General features: G+C 43.4%; 1 protein-coding gene across 1 annotated transcript in view; it reads right to left on the bottom strand.

The window, feature by feature from the left end:
* The window catches only part of CPNE4 (copine 4), a 690,441-nt gene that overhangs the window by 31,056 nt on the left and 642,776 nt on the right, over positions 1-16,609 (bottom strand). The window contains exons 9-10 of the mRNA XM_070386976.1: positions 10,103-10,189; positions 6,114-6,173 (exon numbers count right to left, since the gene is read on the bottom strand). Coding sequence (XP_070243077.1) covers positions 6,114-6,173; positions 10,103-10,189 — 147 coding nt within the window. The remainder of the gene's footprint in view (positions 1-6,113; positions 6,174-10,102; positions 10,190-16,609) is intronic.

Below are 16,609 nucleotides of genomic sequence, written 5' to 3'. Positions count from 1 at the left end.
GTTCTCGGATACCTCATCTCACTTTATCATTTTACTTGACAGTAAATAGACAGTCTCAGGTACAAAGCAGCTCAAATATTCACCCCCACCCCCGCCCCGGCAAGTGATGGTTCCCGAAAATCTCCCTGATGAGGCTGGAGATAAGAATTTTGTCTTCAGGAGGTGGTCTTCTACCACCAATTCTCTGTGCTCTTTAAGTTAGCATGAGTGCAAAGAGAACAGAGAGAAAGGTTAGGTTTATTTTAAAAAGCAACAGGGAGGCTGTGAAAGATGGGACTAAGTTGAGAAATAAAAGCAAGAAAATGACTGAAAAATGCCAGTTTGTGGAGGAGGCTCTTGATTCCTGGCTTCCTGAATGTGGCTGGCTTGCAGAGCTACTATTTTCCTCTTCTGCTATGAAGCATTTAGGAAAGCCTGCGGTTCTGGTTTGCACTCCCGTCTTCCCAGTGGGCAGCCCCAGAGCAGGCCTCCTTTGTTTCCCCTTCTGCCCAGGAGGCCTTGCTGTTCATTAAGCAGAGCCATGGTGCAGTTTTACAAAATCTTGTAAAGTATGAGAGCAAAGTGCTTACTTTCTTTATGCTGCCAAGTCCCCAGTGTGAAGAACTGCTTCCGAAAAAGGCTGGACGCTAACGATGTTATCCTTCCTTGGATATTTTTAGCTTCTTACCTGAACCGAGCCCATGCCTCAGATCCCTTCCCTGCCTCTGACAACTGGGCCTTTTAAGACCCACCTGGATGTTTTTTTGGGGAAAGCTGCTGTGAACCCATCTCTGGTTAGCTGTCTGATCTCTCTGAAATCTTTTTGATATCATCTGCTATAGGGCAGCTGTTCATTCTTCTTTTTAAGTTTGTATACAATTTGGGCCTATACAACGAGCCTTATAGGTGGTGATACTGTTCAGTCTGGACCATTTCTTAAATAACACATATAATTCTTGTGCTTTTCTGCCTCCTCAAAACTCCATAGCAGGAAAGAAATAGGAACCAAGACAAGATGAGAAAGAACCTGGATGTTGTCTGGTTCACTTCCTGGAACGTGCAAAACATTCTCCTCTTCAACCCAGGACTCAGTCTCATGTCTCAGAGGTCTACACAAGAGTCCATCACTATTTAGTCTGGCATTTAAAATCAGGATTTAAAACTAAACTGAGACATAGTGTGGGCATAGGATGTCCTAAGTGTATTAAAGTCAGAAAAGATGACAGGAGAGGACCTTTAATAGGTGATGTTTTCTTAGGCTTGAAGGCTAATCTTCAAGCTTAGCCACATTTAGCTTGTTATATCATATTATTAAAAAATAGATAATAAAATCAGAGATAATGAAAAGTGATACCCCCCTTTTTAAGATTTTTTTGATGTGGGCCATTTTTAAAGCCTTTATTGAATTTGTAACAATATTGTTTCTGTTTTATGCTTTGGTTCCCTGGCCACAAAGCATGTGGCATCTAAGCTCCCAGACCAGGGATTGAACCCCCACTCCCTGCATTGGAAGGCAAAGTCCCAACCACCAGGGAAGTCCCAGCAATACCCCTTTTAATTTAAAAAAATTACAAATAATAAAAAGGGTCATCTGAATATAATATGAGAAAAATGACCACTCAGGATTCTACTAGTTCAATAAGTCATATTTTTCTTTTTTTAGTTTTACATATATATAAATACAAAATATTTTAAAATTTTATATATAAAATATATATATAACACATATAGACATTTAACATAGTTGTAATCATAGGGTAGCTTTGCTTTATATTCTTTTTTCTTCACTTAATGACATTAACATATCCTCATGTGATTACAAGTCACTATAATTATCACTTAAAATGGCTTTACCACAGTCCACCTAGATGAGCTACAGTGATTTATATAGCCATTATCTTATTGTTGGACGTTTGTGTTGCTTACAACCTGATTCCGTGAAAATCCATTTTACAATGAATGTTTTTCGCATCTGGAAAGGCAATAACTTTCAACAGAAACATTTAATTCTTCTACCATTGTCTTTCCAGATGTCTTGTGGAGTCTGGCCTCATCTATGCTGTCTATAGCTGTTGATTTTGTAGGTGAAATTCTAGTATTTGGTTTTCTTTTGGCTGCTGTGCCATGTGCCAAATGCATGGAACCCAATTTCTCTCCCTCAATCTCTGCCCAGCTCTTCCAAGACCACGACACGACTGTTGCTCCAGAGTCCTTATGACTCAAGAATTCACACGAGGAACAAAGGTTGTCCTCACAGATGCCCAAGGGCATCCTGCAGTTGTGTGTGGGGTGGAGTGTGTGCACTTTCCAGTGAGAGGATATAGATCTTGTGTCAGATTTCAAGTGGTCCATGGGACCGAAAAAGAGAAAGAATCACTGATGGGGGCTCTTTTTAGCATCCTTTATCTGCTTCCCTCCCTGGGATCTTTTCTGCTTATTTTATTACTTAAAATTTCCCTCTTCTCATCCTCAGGTTGGCACCTACTTTCTGCCTCTTGTCTTTCCTTCACTGTCGGCTGTCTTGAACAAGTAGATATACCCACTGCATTCATGTCCTCACTGTCTGTTACACCCCAAACACCTGGGCCTACGGTCTCATTCTGCTGAAGTTGCTCTTCTGAAGACGACTTGTGCTTACTCATCACATGGCTCAGTCACTGATTTTCATTCTTCACCTTTTCTTTAGCATATGAGATTATTGTCCTTGATCCTGTAAGACTTTCTCCTGATCATCTGAGTTTCTGCCTCCTCTGGGACCTTTTCCTCTGGCATATCTTATCTTACTGTTGGCTCCTCTTTTCCCTGTTGCTGAATGCATATTTTCCATAACATTCTGTTACCAGGCCCCCTATCTTTCTGTCTTCTCCTCTTTAGCTATCTCCTCCAGACCTATATATGTGCAGCTTCCACCTCTCTCCTGAAACCAAGGGCTGTATTTATAAATGCCATCTCACTGGGATACCTGAAAACACCCTCACAACATCTTTGGGGAAGTTCATTCTTCTGTCTGGTGGCTAATCTTGATTTCCATATTTCTGTGAATGGGGCCAACATGCTTTGTCTTCAGGCACAAAACATTTGAGTCATCCTGGACTCACTTCCTCTGTTCTGCCCATCTCCACACCAGGAAGCCCTCTTCTCATTTCTCATCCCTCTGCAAAGTTCCCTTCATTTTTCCAGATGGCTTCAATGAAATGACTGGGCAGATAATAAATACAAGGCCAAATTAAGTAAGGCAGGTCAATTGTTAATAATAGTTTGCATTATAGCTTATCATTTACATTAGCTGGCAATGCTTGAGTAATAAGAAATTATTGACTTAATTTTAGAGGAAAATGACAATGAGGTGGTTGTTATGTTTTCTTTAACAGAAACCTCAAAATAAAACACCTAGCACCTTCTCCTGCATCCCTGGCCTGGAGCCCTCCAGGAGGAAGGATTTTGTTCTAGGCACTGCTTATGGTCTGGCCTCCTCTCCTTGGCATTTATCTGCACCTGCTCTCCCTCTTCAGAGGTCTTGCTCCTCACTCACTGCAGACTTCCTGCAGGTCCCTCTGTGGATGCTGGAGGCCTGAGAAGTGGGGGCTGGGGAAGTGGTGGTGATAACAACTGAGGTGGTCCCTCCAAGTTGGGGAGGGTCAACGAAAGTGAGAAGGATGGGACATCTGGTGATCCAGTGGTTAAGTATCTGCCTGCCATGCAGGGGACACAGGTTTGATCCCTGCTGCAGGAAGATTCCACATGCAACTCAGCCCATGCTCTAGAGCCTGCTAGCCACACCTACCGAAGCCACCACAATGAGAAACCCGTGCACTGCAATGAAGAGTAGCCTCCACTCGCTGCAAATAGAGAAAGTCCACACGCACGTAGCAACAAAAACCCAGTGAAGCCAAAATAAATAAAGTTAAAAAATAAAAGGCTAATTGGCAAGTAATTAGTTTTAAAAAATGGGTTTCTTATTACTCAAGTAATTTCTTATTACTCAAGCGCTTTTTAAAAAAGTGAGAAGGAGGGGAGAGCAAAGCCAGAAGAATAATCTTCTTGGGTCAGGAGGACCATACAACCTCCCCTCTCCTCTGTGAGCCAGGGTGTAGAGCTGGAACCTTCTGGGCTCAAATTTTCAGTTTTCACTGGGGCTGACTCTTTGCAGCCCAACTCCAAGGGCAAAGCAAGCCCCTGAAGGTTGACTAAAGAGTTGTCCAAAAGCATGGGATCTATAGAACCTAAAACAGACCCAAATCGATAGAGCTTTCACTTGAAAATCTATGAATAGTTTCCTGAAACCAGCCTTTTGCCTAAGATCATGGGACACTGTCTCCTCTGTGACATTGCTGGCTCCTCCACCTCCAAGTGCCCAGGACAGACAGAGGTCGGGGTGTTTGCCCACAATACACATGGTTACTACCTTCTAAACATGCCAGTGTGTATATGGGGGTGGGGTGCTCTATGGGTGTGCCTTTAGAGAACCTTAGACTTTAAAGAAATGACCATAATCTATAATTAACTTCCGTAAATATTCAGTGGCAAATGAACAATGGCCTGAGTTTAGGCAGGACATAGGTAGGTTATAGCAAAAGCCCAGCCGCTATCTAGGGAGAGGCCTTATCTCATCCCCTTGGGGAAGCCCCCTCTAATCCTTTGGGTTCCACTACCTTTTGTCTCAGGAACACATTGGTTCAGTTGACTCTCTTGGGCTCAAACCATTTTCTTTGCCTTCCTCACATGATTGAGCCCGTCTAGGGAGCTAAATAGGGCTGAGTTTCACAAGTACACTTCTGTAAGATGGGGCACAGATGCTGCACAACTTGTTTACATCCACATGATTTTCCCACAGGTTTTAATAGATCTATTTTTTGTCATCTGGGTATTCTCTTTTTGCAGGTCATGTCTACTGGAAACTAGGAGGATTTTGAATATGAAGCCACTGAGAGCAAATTTTTCAAGGGCAGGTGAATTTACAATCTTGGCCCACCCAGACACTTAAAAAAGACCCAGCCCACCACCAAATACATTATTAGGAGTGTACAAATCCCATGGACTTACAGACTCCATGTAGGAGAAGACCCTTAGTCCACTCATTAATTCTATTTCTCAACATTGACAGACTGGTTCTCTAGTCTTTTGGAATTCACTTTTTCATTGCCTGATGAGTCATCTAGATGGCTTACTCTTGGCACTGACCATTGGGCTCGACATGTAAGCTTGTGTTCTGTCCAAATGAACACAACCAAGATGTCAGCCATGGTTCAGTGGGATGTTTTAGCACGGTTCACTCCTTCCCCAAACTTTTCACCCAGTGGTGGAATCTGGCAACCCACCCACTACCTCCTGCCTCCTGCAGTTACTGAAAGAATGGAAAACATAATAGACTGGTTCCCCAAACCCCCTGAGGTTGAATGGCATGCATTTCCTGATAGGATGCTGAAAAAATAGTCATGGGGAAAACATAAGTGTGACCTCATTGTAAAGAGATGTTCAGTTCAGTTCAGTTCAGTCACTCAGTCATGTCCAACTCTTTGCGACCCCATGAATCACAGCATGCCAGGCCTCCCTGTCCATCACCAACTCCCGAAGTTCACTCAAACTCATGTTCATCGAGTTGGTGATGCCATCCAGCCATCTTATCCTCTGTCATCCCCTTCTCCTCCTGCCCCCAATCCCTCCCAGCATCAGAGTCTTTTCCAATGAGTCAACTCTTTGCATGAGGTGGCCAAAGTATTGGAGTTTCAGCTTTAGCATCAGTCCTTCCAATGAACACCCAGGACTGATCTCCTTTAGGATGGACTGGTTGGATCTCCTTGCAGTCCAAGGGACTCTCAAGAGTCTTCTCCAACACCACAGTTCAAAAGCATCAATTCTTCAGCACTCAGCTTTCTTCACAGTTCAACTCTCACATCCATACATGACCACTGGAAAAACCATAGCCTTGACTAGACGGACCTTTGTTGGCAAAGTAATGTCTCTGCTTTTGAATATGCTATCTAGGTTGGTCAGAGATGTTACTGTATGATATTTCAGCAGTGAGACCTGAGCAAAGCCAACCCAGGGTCTGAACAGACTGTGGGTCCTCGTGCCCCACACCCAGCCCTGCCCTCCAACCTCGCTCCCTGAGTAAGAACAAACAAACAACTCACTGTAAACTGGATTTGGCAGCCACCCATGATGTAGTCCAAGAAAGAATGCATCTTGTGGATCTGCACGGGAGGAGAGGAAGCTGTATTAGAACAGTGTGATCCGAGTACTTACACATTAAAGGCCTAAGCTTGGGGTTTGCTGACCTAGAGGGGAGAGCAGAGAAAGGCCTGTGGGAAAAGAGGAGTCAGCTGATTATCTTTCATGAGAGGAGAGAAAGAAAACAGATGGGCCTGTGAGGGCTGCAACCATTGTCCTCTTTCTCACTCTTTTTGGGTTTACATATGATTTTAATCAGCCTCTGCCTCTGGGGTGAGACTGGTACTGTGTTTTCATGGGTCACCACTGGTTTGAAATCCATGAAGTCTCACACTTAGCTTCAGTCTTGCTGCTTGTGTCTAAGTCCCAGTTCTGGTAACGTTCCTAACACCACAGTGAAAAAGACAAGCAGCTTCAAGGTCACAATTATCCAAGAAGCTCTTCACTGTAAGCTGCCAGCTAGTGAGATTCCTCCCTTGCCATGAAGAACAAGGGTTAATATTTACTGAGCGCTGCTGCAATTCATGGGGTCGCAAAGAATCAGACACGACTGAGTAACTGAACTGAACGGAACTGTACGCCAAGCTCTTAACATACATGATCTTATTTAATTCTTTGAACGAGCCTGTGAAGGTGATTCTATGATTATTATTGTGTCCATTTAATCCACGAGGAAACTGAGGCTAAGATCATCTACCTAGATGGTGGAGGTGGGACCCAAATGCATCCTTTTGACCTCTAGGCTGGAAGTCAACAGGCTTCCTGCTTCCTGCCCCACCCCTAGCTTCCATGTCCTCACACTCTTTACTGATTTCTAGCCTTCATTTCTGCTTCATTATGATTCTGCTGCTTGAGTCTTGGTGACATTCATCTATGCAGTTATTTGACAAGGATTTATTGAGCCTCCACCATGCCCTGGATGCTAAGGATACAGGGAGAAAAGAAACAGGCACGGTACCTGCAGTTATAGAGCTCACAATCTGGATCATTTTACTTGTACAACCATCAGCTGATTTTTGACCCTTGCTTCTCATATTCCATCTGAAGCTCAGGGCAGCTTCTCAAAGACTGACCCACAAAACCCTGTGGCAGCATTTCCAGGCACCACCTCCAGGTGGCACACATCTATCAGCAGACTTGTCTCAGGGCTGATGTTTACTGGGCCCTCAGAATAGTGCCTGCTCCTGGCTTCCTTATGGGGATGCTTTGCCTGATAGTTGAGATGCTGTGTTGTACTTAATCACTCAGCCATGTCTGACTCTTTGTGACCGCATGGACTGTAGCCCACCAGGCTCCTCTGTCCGTGGGGATTCTCCAGGGAAGAATAATGGAGTGGGTTGCCATGCCCTCCTCCAGGGGAGATCTCCCCCAGTGCAGGCAGGTTCTTTACTGTCTGAGCCACCATGGAAGCCAAAGAGTACTGGAGTGGGTGGACCTACTACTATATCCCTATCAATACCATGTCCTCTGAGTACCAGACTCTTAGATCGAAACAGTTATATGCACAGTCACCTTACAGAGATGGACGGTTGAACTGACTCATCTGGATCTTCTTTTCTCCTGCTTCTAGGGGCACAGGACTGTTTTGAATGCACCAGGATTTGGTCTGTATAGGTAGGTAAGTAAGATGACCAGAGACAACTGCCTTTCCAGAGACAACTGCCTTTGAAAGAAGAGTTTATTATTCACAGCTCCCCAAAGGACTGAAGGCATGTCCTGCCACACAAGGGGGCCATGTGGGGTAGCACTGGGTTAGTCAGGAGGCAGGAGGCATACAGGGAAAGCACAGACAAAAGTCACTATGGTGGTTTTTGTGGGGAGGAATGAGTGAGGCAAGGTAAGCAGTTAATCAGGTTTAGGACTGAATAATGAGTGATTCTGGATGCTCTGGGAAATAGGGATGGTCTCTAATTGTCTGAAGCTGGCTCTGGGGGGATATTGGGCTTGCAGGGGGAATATTGGCTTGGTGTGTGAGAGCTCAGGAAAGGGGGTGGCTAGGGATACAGGCTCTGGATTGCTCCATCTGCATATCAAAGATGGGCTCATAGGCATGCTAATTGCTATCTTGAGTAATTAGCTAAACCTAAGACAGGCAGTTCCTTCCAGTATGCAAGGCCCCAAGATATCAAAGCATCATAAAACACGGCAAACATTATCAAAACAATGACCCCAGATGGGGTAAGCATTGTTATCGTCTAGTTCCAGTAATTAGTTCATGAGATAGGCCTGTGACCTAAGCCAGACCCATCAGTCTTCCCCCCAACTCTTCCGTTATATGAGAATGGGCTCCCACAGCCCCTGGAAGCCAGGAATGCCAACTCTGAGAAGAGGAACCCGATATATTTAGAGAGAAACTGGATGGCATGGAAGTCTCACATCATGGAGTCAGACAGACAGAGATGACAATCTCAGCTCTTACCATGTGTGTGACAATGAACTAGTTACAATCACATCTGAAAGTAGAAATCTCAGAGTTGTGGTAAGAATAACAGAACATATTATAGTTATTTTTTACCAAAGTAAGTACTCAACCAGTGGCAAAATTATTCCCAGAGATTTTCTGTGGAGTTAGAGCCCCTCTGGGAGAAATTTTTAGGTGCTTTACTCATCCCCCATGTCTTGTTTTCATGGTATCTCTTCAGCATGGAGGAGGTGCCACATACAAAACACTGAGTGGTAAGTACTAGTGATGATCACTTTGTGTGATAAGCACAGAGTAGGTGCTTTAGAAAGTGCCTAAAAATGACACTTTAGAAAGTGTCAGCAGGAAGGAAAGTGTCTTCCAGAGACAGAGGTGGCATGCAGAATATACGTAAGAAAGATAAATCTTTAAGTCTGAGTATGACTGTGGTTACGGAAGGGGAAATGGAGAACGAAAGTTTTAGTGAAACAGAGTTCACAGAACAAAAAAGCCTGGTGTAGAGTACTTAATATTGAGATCTCTGACAAGAAAAGATTTATATAGGTGTGTATTGAACAGGTAGACTGCCAGTATTAAAACTAGTTCTTCTGGGAAGCTGTAGATGTTACTTTGAAATGGCAATACTTTAATGTATGGAATAAAAGTACAAAAAAATAAGAGTAAAAATTTACTCTAAAACTTAATATTAGTGTTTTCTTTTGTGAAATATGCATAAATGAAGATTAAAATTTGAATTTAGAATGTAATAGAAATAATCCTGTTATTGGCAGATTATTGCTATTTTCCATAACTTTTTGTGGTATTACATTGTCTTGGTACAGTTCTGGTAATATTAACTATTCTATTTAAAATCTTTTTTATTAAAAACTTAGTACTTATTACATGGAAGTTGGGGCTTCCATTTAGCCCAGCTGGTAAAGAATCTGCCTGTAATGCAGGAGACCCTGTTTCGATTCCTGGGTCAGGAAGATTCCCTGAAGAAGGGATAGACTACCCACTCCAGTATCCTTGGGCTTTCCTGGTGGCTCAGCTGGTGAAGAACTTGCCTGCAATGCAGGAGACCTGGGTTCGATTCCTGGGTTGGGAAGATCCTCTGAAGAAGGGAATGGCTACCCACTCCAGTATTCAGGCCTGGAGAATTCCATGGACTGTACAGTCCATGGGGTCGCGAAGAATTGGACTCAACTCAACGACTTTCACTCACTCACTCAGGAGCTTTAGAAATGTTGGTTATCCCCATCTGGGGACCTCCCTCTGGTGATGTCCTGGGAAGAGAAGGCCCTGACTTGTGACCAGGACTCTGTTATCTTTGGGCAGGACTGTCTTTGTTGAGGTGATGGAGGCATTGGCCTACCACAGCTCCAAAACCACCCAAACTTATAATGTATGTCCACTAATACCTTGACTTTCTGATTTTTTTATTTTAAAAAGATCATATCTTCTTGACACTCTTTCTGTGCAGACCACCTGGGCCTTCCTCCCAGACGGCCTTAGTTTCATACTCCTGGAAGACAGGGGCTATGCTTATACCTTGCACTGATTCAAAATCACAATGCCCGAGTTCTTATAATTCTTCTTCTTGGCTTTGTACTTGGGGTTGATACACTCCCACTGCACCTGCAATAAGAAAGGTTATACTATGATTGCCAGCTCAGGAAGAAGTGGAGTCATTCATGAGGAGGCCCCTGGGTGCCACTGCAGGCAGTCCTGAGGACTGACACCTGGTCTATAGCTGATCTCTTTGCGTCTGGAGGGGAAGGAAGGAGAAGTGGTGAGAGGAAGACTCTGACATCATCTGCCTGGTTTGAATCCCAGCTCCTCACTTTCCAGCTGTGTGACCTTTGACAAATGACTCGATTCCCTCACGCCTTGCATATTGCCTCTGTAAAATGAAGCCCATAATTATAGCTATCTCATAGGGTTACCATGAGGATTGAATGAGTAACCCCTATAATGCATTTAGAATAGTACCTGACACTTATAAATGCTTTCTATGAATGGGGTCAAATCAAAAAGCAGAGAGAAGGACAGATCTTGGACACATAGCTGAGTAACCCGAATGCTGAGTGTTAGTGTCTGGGAATTGACTTAAGAGGCAGGAAAACTGAGGAACGTTGAATACTGGTTATAGGAAGCTGATGGGGATAATGAGTTTGCTTAACTTCACAGAGGACTAAAATGACGGATTGATACATGTCACAATGGTGGCACTGTCTCCAGAGGGGCTTCTGTGAGGGACAGAATCAGAACTGAGGAGGCAGATGGGAGTTAATGCGTGAACAGAGCTCAACCTTTCTACACAAGACTTCATGGGACAAAGCTAACTGCATTTTGACCGCTGACAAAGTCAAACATTCAAGAGTCACCGAATTGCTCCTGCCCACTGTTCTAGAGGAGTCATCCTTGGATTTCCACTCAGAAGACAAATTTTCACCCCCTGACAACTGGAAGTATCTGAAAACAAAGAAATTTCTGAGGCAGATGTTAGTGGATAGGCTGATACAGCACTGTCCACAATGACCCATTCTTCCCAGTGCATGATGACTCTGAACTTCGTCAGGTGACTTGTTTTGACCTATGGGACATTAACAAAAGTGATATGAGCAGAGGTTTCACAAGTGCCTGTGCACTGGGGCTTGCGCTGCTCTTGCTGATTGGATGTTTTCACCACCATGTGAAATTAGCCTAGGCTGGTGTCCTAGAGGATGAAAGAGCACATTGAGAAACATCTCAGCTACTCCAGCCGCAGAAGCACAAATGCAGGAGTGAGTCCTCTTGGCATTGTTTGGAGCAGAGAGGAGTTTCCCAGAGGAACTCAGCCCAGATTGCTGACTTCTTGTCCTGCCTATAGCTATGGCTTCCTGAAAAATCTCCCTACCTCACTCTCTTGTCTCTGTACAGTTGATTCTCTATACAGTAGCCAGAGTAATCTTGAAAAAAATTAATGTCATTCTCCAATCTTATCATTCTCCAGCCTAGACTCCTCATAGCATTGCCCAATAAAACTTTCTACAATAATGAGAAGATTCCACATCTGTACCAACCAATGTGAAAGACACTGGCCACATGAGCACTTGATATGTGTGTGTATGTGTGTGTGTAAGTGAGAGAGAGAGAACTGAAATTTAATTGAATTTAACTTAAAACTTATTAAAACTGAAATAGGTATATATAGGTAGTGGCTACTAAATTGGAGAGTCTTCAGTGCGCTCTTAACACATTTATTGGAAAATATAAACTCTTTTCTCCAAGCTATCAGAACCTTCTTTTCCTGGCCTCTGCCTCTGTCCTTGATCATGCATGTCCATGCATGGCTCGCTCACCCTCTCTGCTACAGATAAACTGGTCTCTTTACAGATCCTTAAACACACCAAACTCTTTTCTGACTCAGGAATTTGCAAAGTTCCCTCTACCTGAAATGCTGTTTCTTTGCTTTTTACATGGTTGACATTTCATTTTTAAGGGCCCTCATGTTAAATTTCATTTTTTTTCAGGTGATCTCTTTTACATTACACCTTTATAACTAAAATGGCTCAGTTTTTTAATAGCATTTGTCACAATGTATAATTACAGTTTTTGTTTTGTTGTTGTTCAGTCATTAAGTCATGTTTGACACTTTACAACTCCATGGACTGTAGCACCCTGGGCTCCTCTGTCCTCCACTATGTCCTGGAGTTTGCATAGACTCATGTCCATTGAGTTGGTGATGCTTTCTAACCGCCTCATCCTCTGCCACCCTTTCTCTTTTGCCTTCAATGTTTCCCAGCATCAGAGTATTTTCCAATGAGTCTGCTCTTTGCATCAGGTGGCCAAAGTATTGGAGCTTCAGCTTCAGCATCAGTCTTTCCAGTGAATATTCAGGGTTGATTTCCTTTTTCAGGATTGACTGGTTTGATCTCTTTGTAGTGCAAGAAACTCTCAAGGGTCTTCTCAGCACCAAAATTCCAAACTATCAATTCTTCTGGACTCAGACACTTCTTTACTGTCCAAGTCTCACATCCACACATGACTACTGGAAAAACCAAAGCATTACCTATATTGACCTTTGTCAGCAAAGTGATACCTCTGCCTTTTAATATGCTGTCTAGGTTTGTCACAGCTTTCCTTACAAGGAGCAAGGGTCTTTTAATTCCATGGCGGCAATAACCTCCACAGTGATTTTGGAACCCAAGGAAAGAAAATCTGTCACTGCTTCCACTTCCCCCCCTTGTATTTGCCATGAAGTGATGGGACTATATACCATGATATTAGTTTTTGAAATGTTGCATTTCAAGCCAGCTTTTTCATCCTCCTCTTTCACCTTCATCAAGAGGCTCTTTAATTCCTCTTCACTTTCTGCCACTAGAATGGTATCATCTGCATACTGAGGTTGTTGATATTTCGGCAATCTTGATTACAGCTTGTGATTCATCTAGTCCAGCATTTCACATAATGTACTCTGCATATATTAATAAGTGAAAGAAGTAGGGTAACAATACACAGCCTTGAAGTACTCCATTCTCATTTTTGAACCAGTCAATTGTTCCATGGCCAGTTAAAACTGTTGCTTCTTGACCCACACACAGGTTTCTCAGGAGACAGGTAAGGTGGTCTGGTACTCCCATCTCTTTAAGAATTTACCACATTTTGTTGTGATTCACATAGTCAAAGGATTTAGTGTAGTCAATGAAGCAGAAGTAGGTATTTTTCTGGAACACCTTTGCTTTCCCTATGATCTAATGAATGTTCTCAATTTGATTGATCTCTAGTACCTCTGTCTCTTGGAAACCCAAATCGTACATCTGGAAGACCTTGGTTCACATACTTCTGAAGCCTAGCTTGAAGGATTTTGAGCATAACCTCGTTAGCATGTGAAACGAATGCAGTTGTACAGTAGTTTGAACATTCTTTGGCATTGCCCTTTGGGATTGGAATGAAAACTGACCTTTTCCAGTCCTGTGACCACTGCTGTGCTGTGTTGCTGTGCTTAGTCCCTCAGTCGTGTCTACTCTTGACCACCCCATGCTCAGTAGCCTGCCAGGCTCCTTCGTCCATGGGGATTCTCCAGGCAAGAATACTGGAATGGGTTGCCATGCCCTCTTCCAGGGGATTTTCCAACCCAGGGATCAAACCCAGGTCTCCCACATTGCAGGTGGATTCTTTACCAGCTGAGCCACAAGGGAAGCCTGAGAATACTGGAGTGGGTAGCCTATCCCTTCTCCAGGGGAATTTTCTGACCCAGGAATCAAACTGGGGTCTCCTGCATCGCAGGCATATTCTTTACCAGCTGGGTGGCCACTGCTGAGTTTTCCAAATTTGCTGATATATTGAGTGCAGCACCTTAACAGCATCATCTTTTAGGATTTTAAATAGCTCAGATGGAATTTCATCACCTCCAGTAGCTTTGTTTGTAGTAATGTATTCTGGACTTCATACTCTAGGATGTCCAGCTCAGAAAGAGGGAGCACACCATCATGGTTTCCTGGGTCATTAAGATCTTAATTGTACAGTTCTTCTTTTTATTCTTGCCATCTCTTCTTAATCTCTCCTGCTTCTTTTGGTCCTTGCTGTTTCTGTCCTTTATTATACCCACCCCTGCATGAAAATTTCCCTTGATATGTCCAATTTTCTTGAAGAGATTTTTAGTCTTTCCCATTCTATTGTCTCCCCCTATTTTTGTTCTTATTCATTTAAGAAGGCCTTCTTATCTCTCCTTGCTATTCTCTGCAACTCTGAATTCAGTTTGGTATATCTATCCCTCTCTCCCTTGCTTTTTGCTTTTCTTCTTTCCTCAGGTATTTGTAAAGCCTCCTCATACAACCACTTTGCCTTTTTGCATTTCTTTTTCTTGGGGATGGTTTTGGTCACTGACTTCTGTACAGTTATGAACTTCTGTCCATAGTTCTTCAGGCACTCTGTCTACCAGATCTAATCCCTTGAATCTATTTGTCACCTCCATTGTAAAATCATAAGGGATTTGATTTGGGTCATATCTGAACGGCCTAGTGGTTTCCCCTACTTTCTTCAATTTAAGCCTGAATTTTGCAATAAGTAGTTTATGGTCTGAGCCACATTTAGTGCCAAGATCTTGTTTTCACTGACTGTATAGAGATTCTCCACCTTTGGCTGCAAAGAACATAGTCAATCTGAATTTGATATTGACCATCTGATGATGTCCATTTGTAGAGTCACATCTAGTGTTGTTGGCAAAGTGTATATGCTATGATCAGCCTGTTCTCTTGACAAAAACTCTGTTAGCCTTTGCCCTGCTTTATTTTGTACCCCAAGGCAAAATTTGCATGTTAATCTGGGTATCTCATGACTTCCTACTTTTGCATTCCAATCCCTTATTTTTTTTTAATAAATTTATTTATTTTAATTGGAGGTTAATTACTTTACAATATTGTATTGGTTTTGCCGTACATCAACATGAATCCGCCATGGGTATATGATGAAAAGGACACCTTTTTTGAGTGTTAGTTCTGGAAGGTGTTGTAGGTCTTCATAGCACTTGTCAACTTCAGCTCAGCATCAGTTGTTGAGGTATAGATTTGGATCACTGTGATGTTGAACGGTTTGCTTGAAAAAAAAACCAAGATCATTCTGTTGTTTTTGAGATTGCACCCAAGTACTGTATTTTAGACTCTCTTATTGGGCTTCCATGGTAGTTCAGTTGGTAAAGAATCTGCCTGCGGTGCAGGAGACCCTGATTCGATTCCTGGGTTGGGAAGATCACCTGGAGAAGGGATAGGCTACCCACTCCAGTATTCTTGGGCTTCCCTGGTGGCTCAGATAGTAAAGAATCCTCCTGCAATGTTGGAGATCTAGGTTTGATCCCTGGGTTGGGAAGATCCCCTGGAGGAGGTCATGACCACCCACTCCCGTATTCTTGCCTGGAGAATCCCCATGGACAGAGGAGCCTGGCAGGCTGCAGTCCATGGGGTCACAAAAAGTCAGACATGACTGAGCAACTAAGCACACAGTACATTGACTGTGAGGGATACTCCATTTCTTCTAAAGGATTGTTGCCCACAGTAGGCAATATAATGGTCATGTGAATTAAACTCACCCATTCCCATCCATTTTAGTTCATTTAGTTCTAAGATGTCAGTGTTCAATCTTGCCATCTCCTGCTTGACCACATCCAATTCATGGACCTAACATTCCAGGTGCCTATGCAGCATTGGAGAAGGCAATGGCACCCCACTCCAGTACTCTTGCCTGGCAAATCCCATGGACAAAAGAGCCTGGTGGGCTGCAGTCCATGGGTCGCTAAGAGTCAGATATGACTGAGCGACTTCAGTTTTACTTTTCACTTTCATGCATTGGAGAAGGAAATGGCAACCCACTCCAGTGTTCTTGCCTGGAGAATCCCAGGGATGCGGGAGCCTGATGGGCTGCCGTCTATGGGGTTGCACAGAGTTGGACACGACTGAAGTGACTTAGCATTAGCATGCAGCATTATTCTTTACTGCATTGGATTTTACTTTGACCTAGTGGTGACACATCCACAACTGAGTGTTGTTTCTGCTTTGGCCCAGCCTTTTCATTCTTCCTGGAGCTATTTCTCCACTCATCCTCATAGCATACCTACTGATCTGGGTGGGAATGTGGGGGTGGGGGCTCATCTTCAGGTGTCATATATTTTTGCCTTTTCATACTATTCATGGATTTCTCGAGGCAAAAACACTAACGGGATTTGCCATTCCCTTCTCCAGTGAAACACATTTTGCCAGAATTCTCCACTATGACCTGTCCATCTTGGGTGGCCCTGGATGGCCTGGCTCATAGCTTCGTTGAGTCACACAAGGCTGTGACCCATGTGATCATTTTGGTTAGCTTTCTGTGATTTTTGTTTTCATTCCAAAGGCAGTGGTATTGTAGTTCTTGCTTATTCTGTCTGCCTTCTGATGGATGAGGATAAGAGGCAAGCTTCTTGATGGGAGACACTGACTGTGGGGAAAACTGGGTCTTACTCTGGTAGAGGAGACAAATAGATTCAAGGGATTAGATATGGGAGACAGAGTGCCTGAAGAACTATGGACAGCACTTCATAAC

The sequence above is a fragment of the Bos mutus genome, chromosome 1, assembly GCF_027580195.1.
Source record: "Bos mutus isolate GX-2022 chromosome 1, NWIPB_WYAK_1.1, whole genome shotgun sequence".
In the NCBI taxonomy this organism is placed as follows: Eukaryota; Metazoa; Chordata; class Mammalia; order Artiodactyla; family Bovidae; genus Bos; species Bos mutus.
Note: the sequence above shows the minus strand (reverse complement) of the source record. Positions and strands in the feature narration are given on the sequence as shown.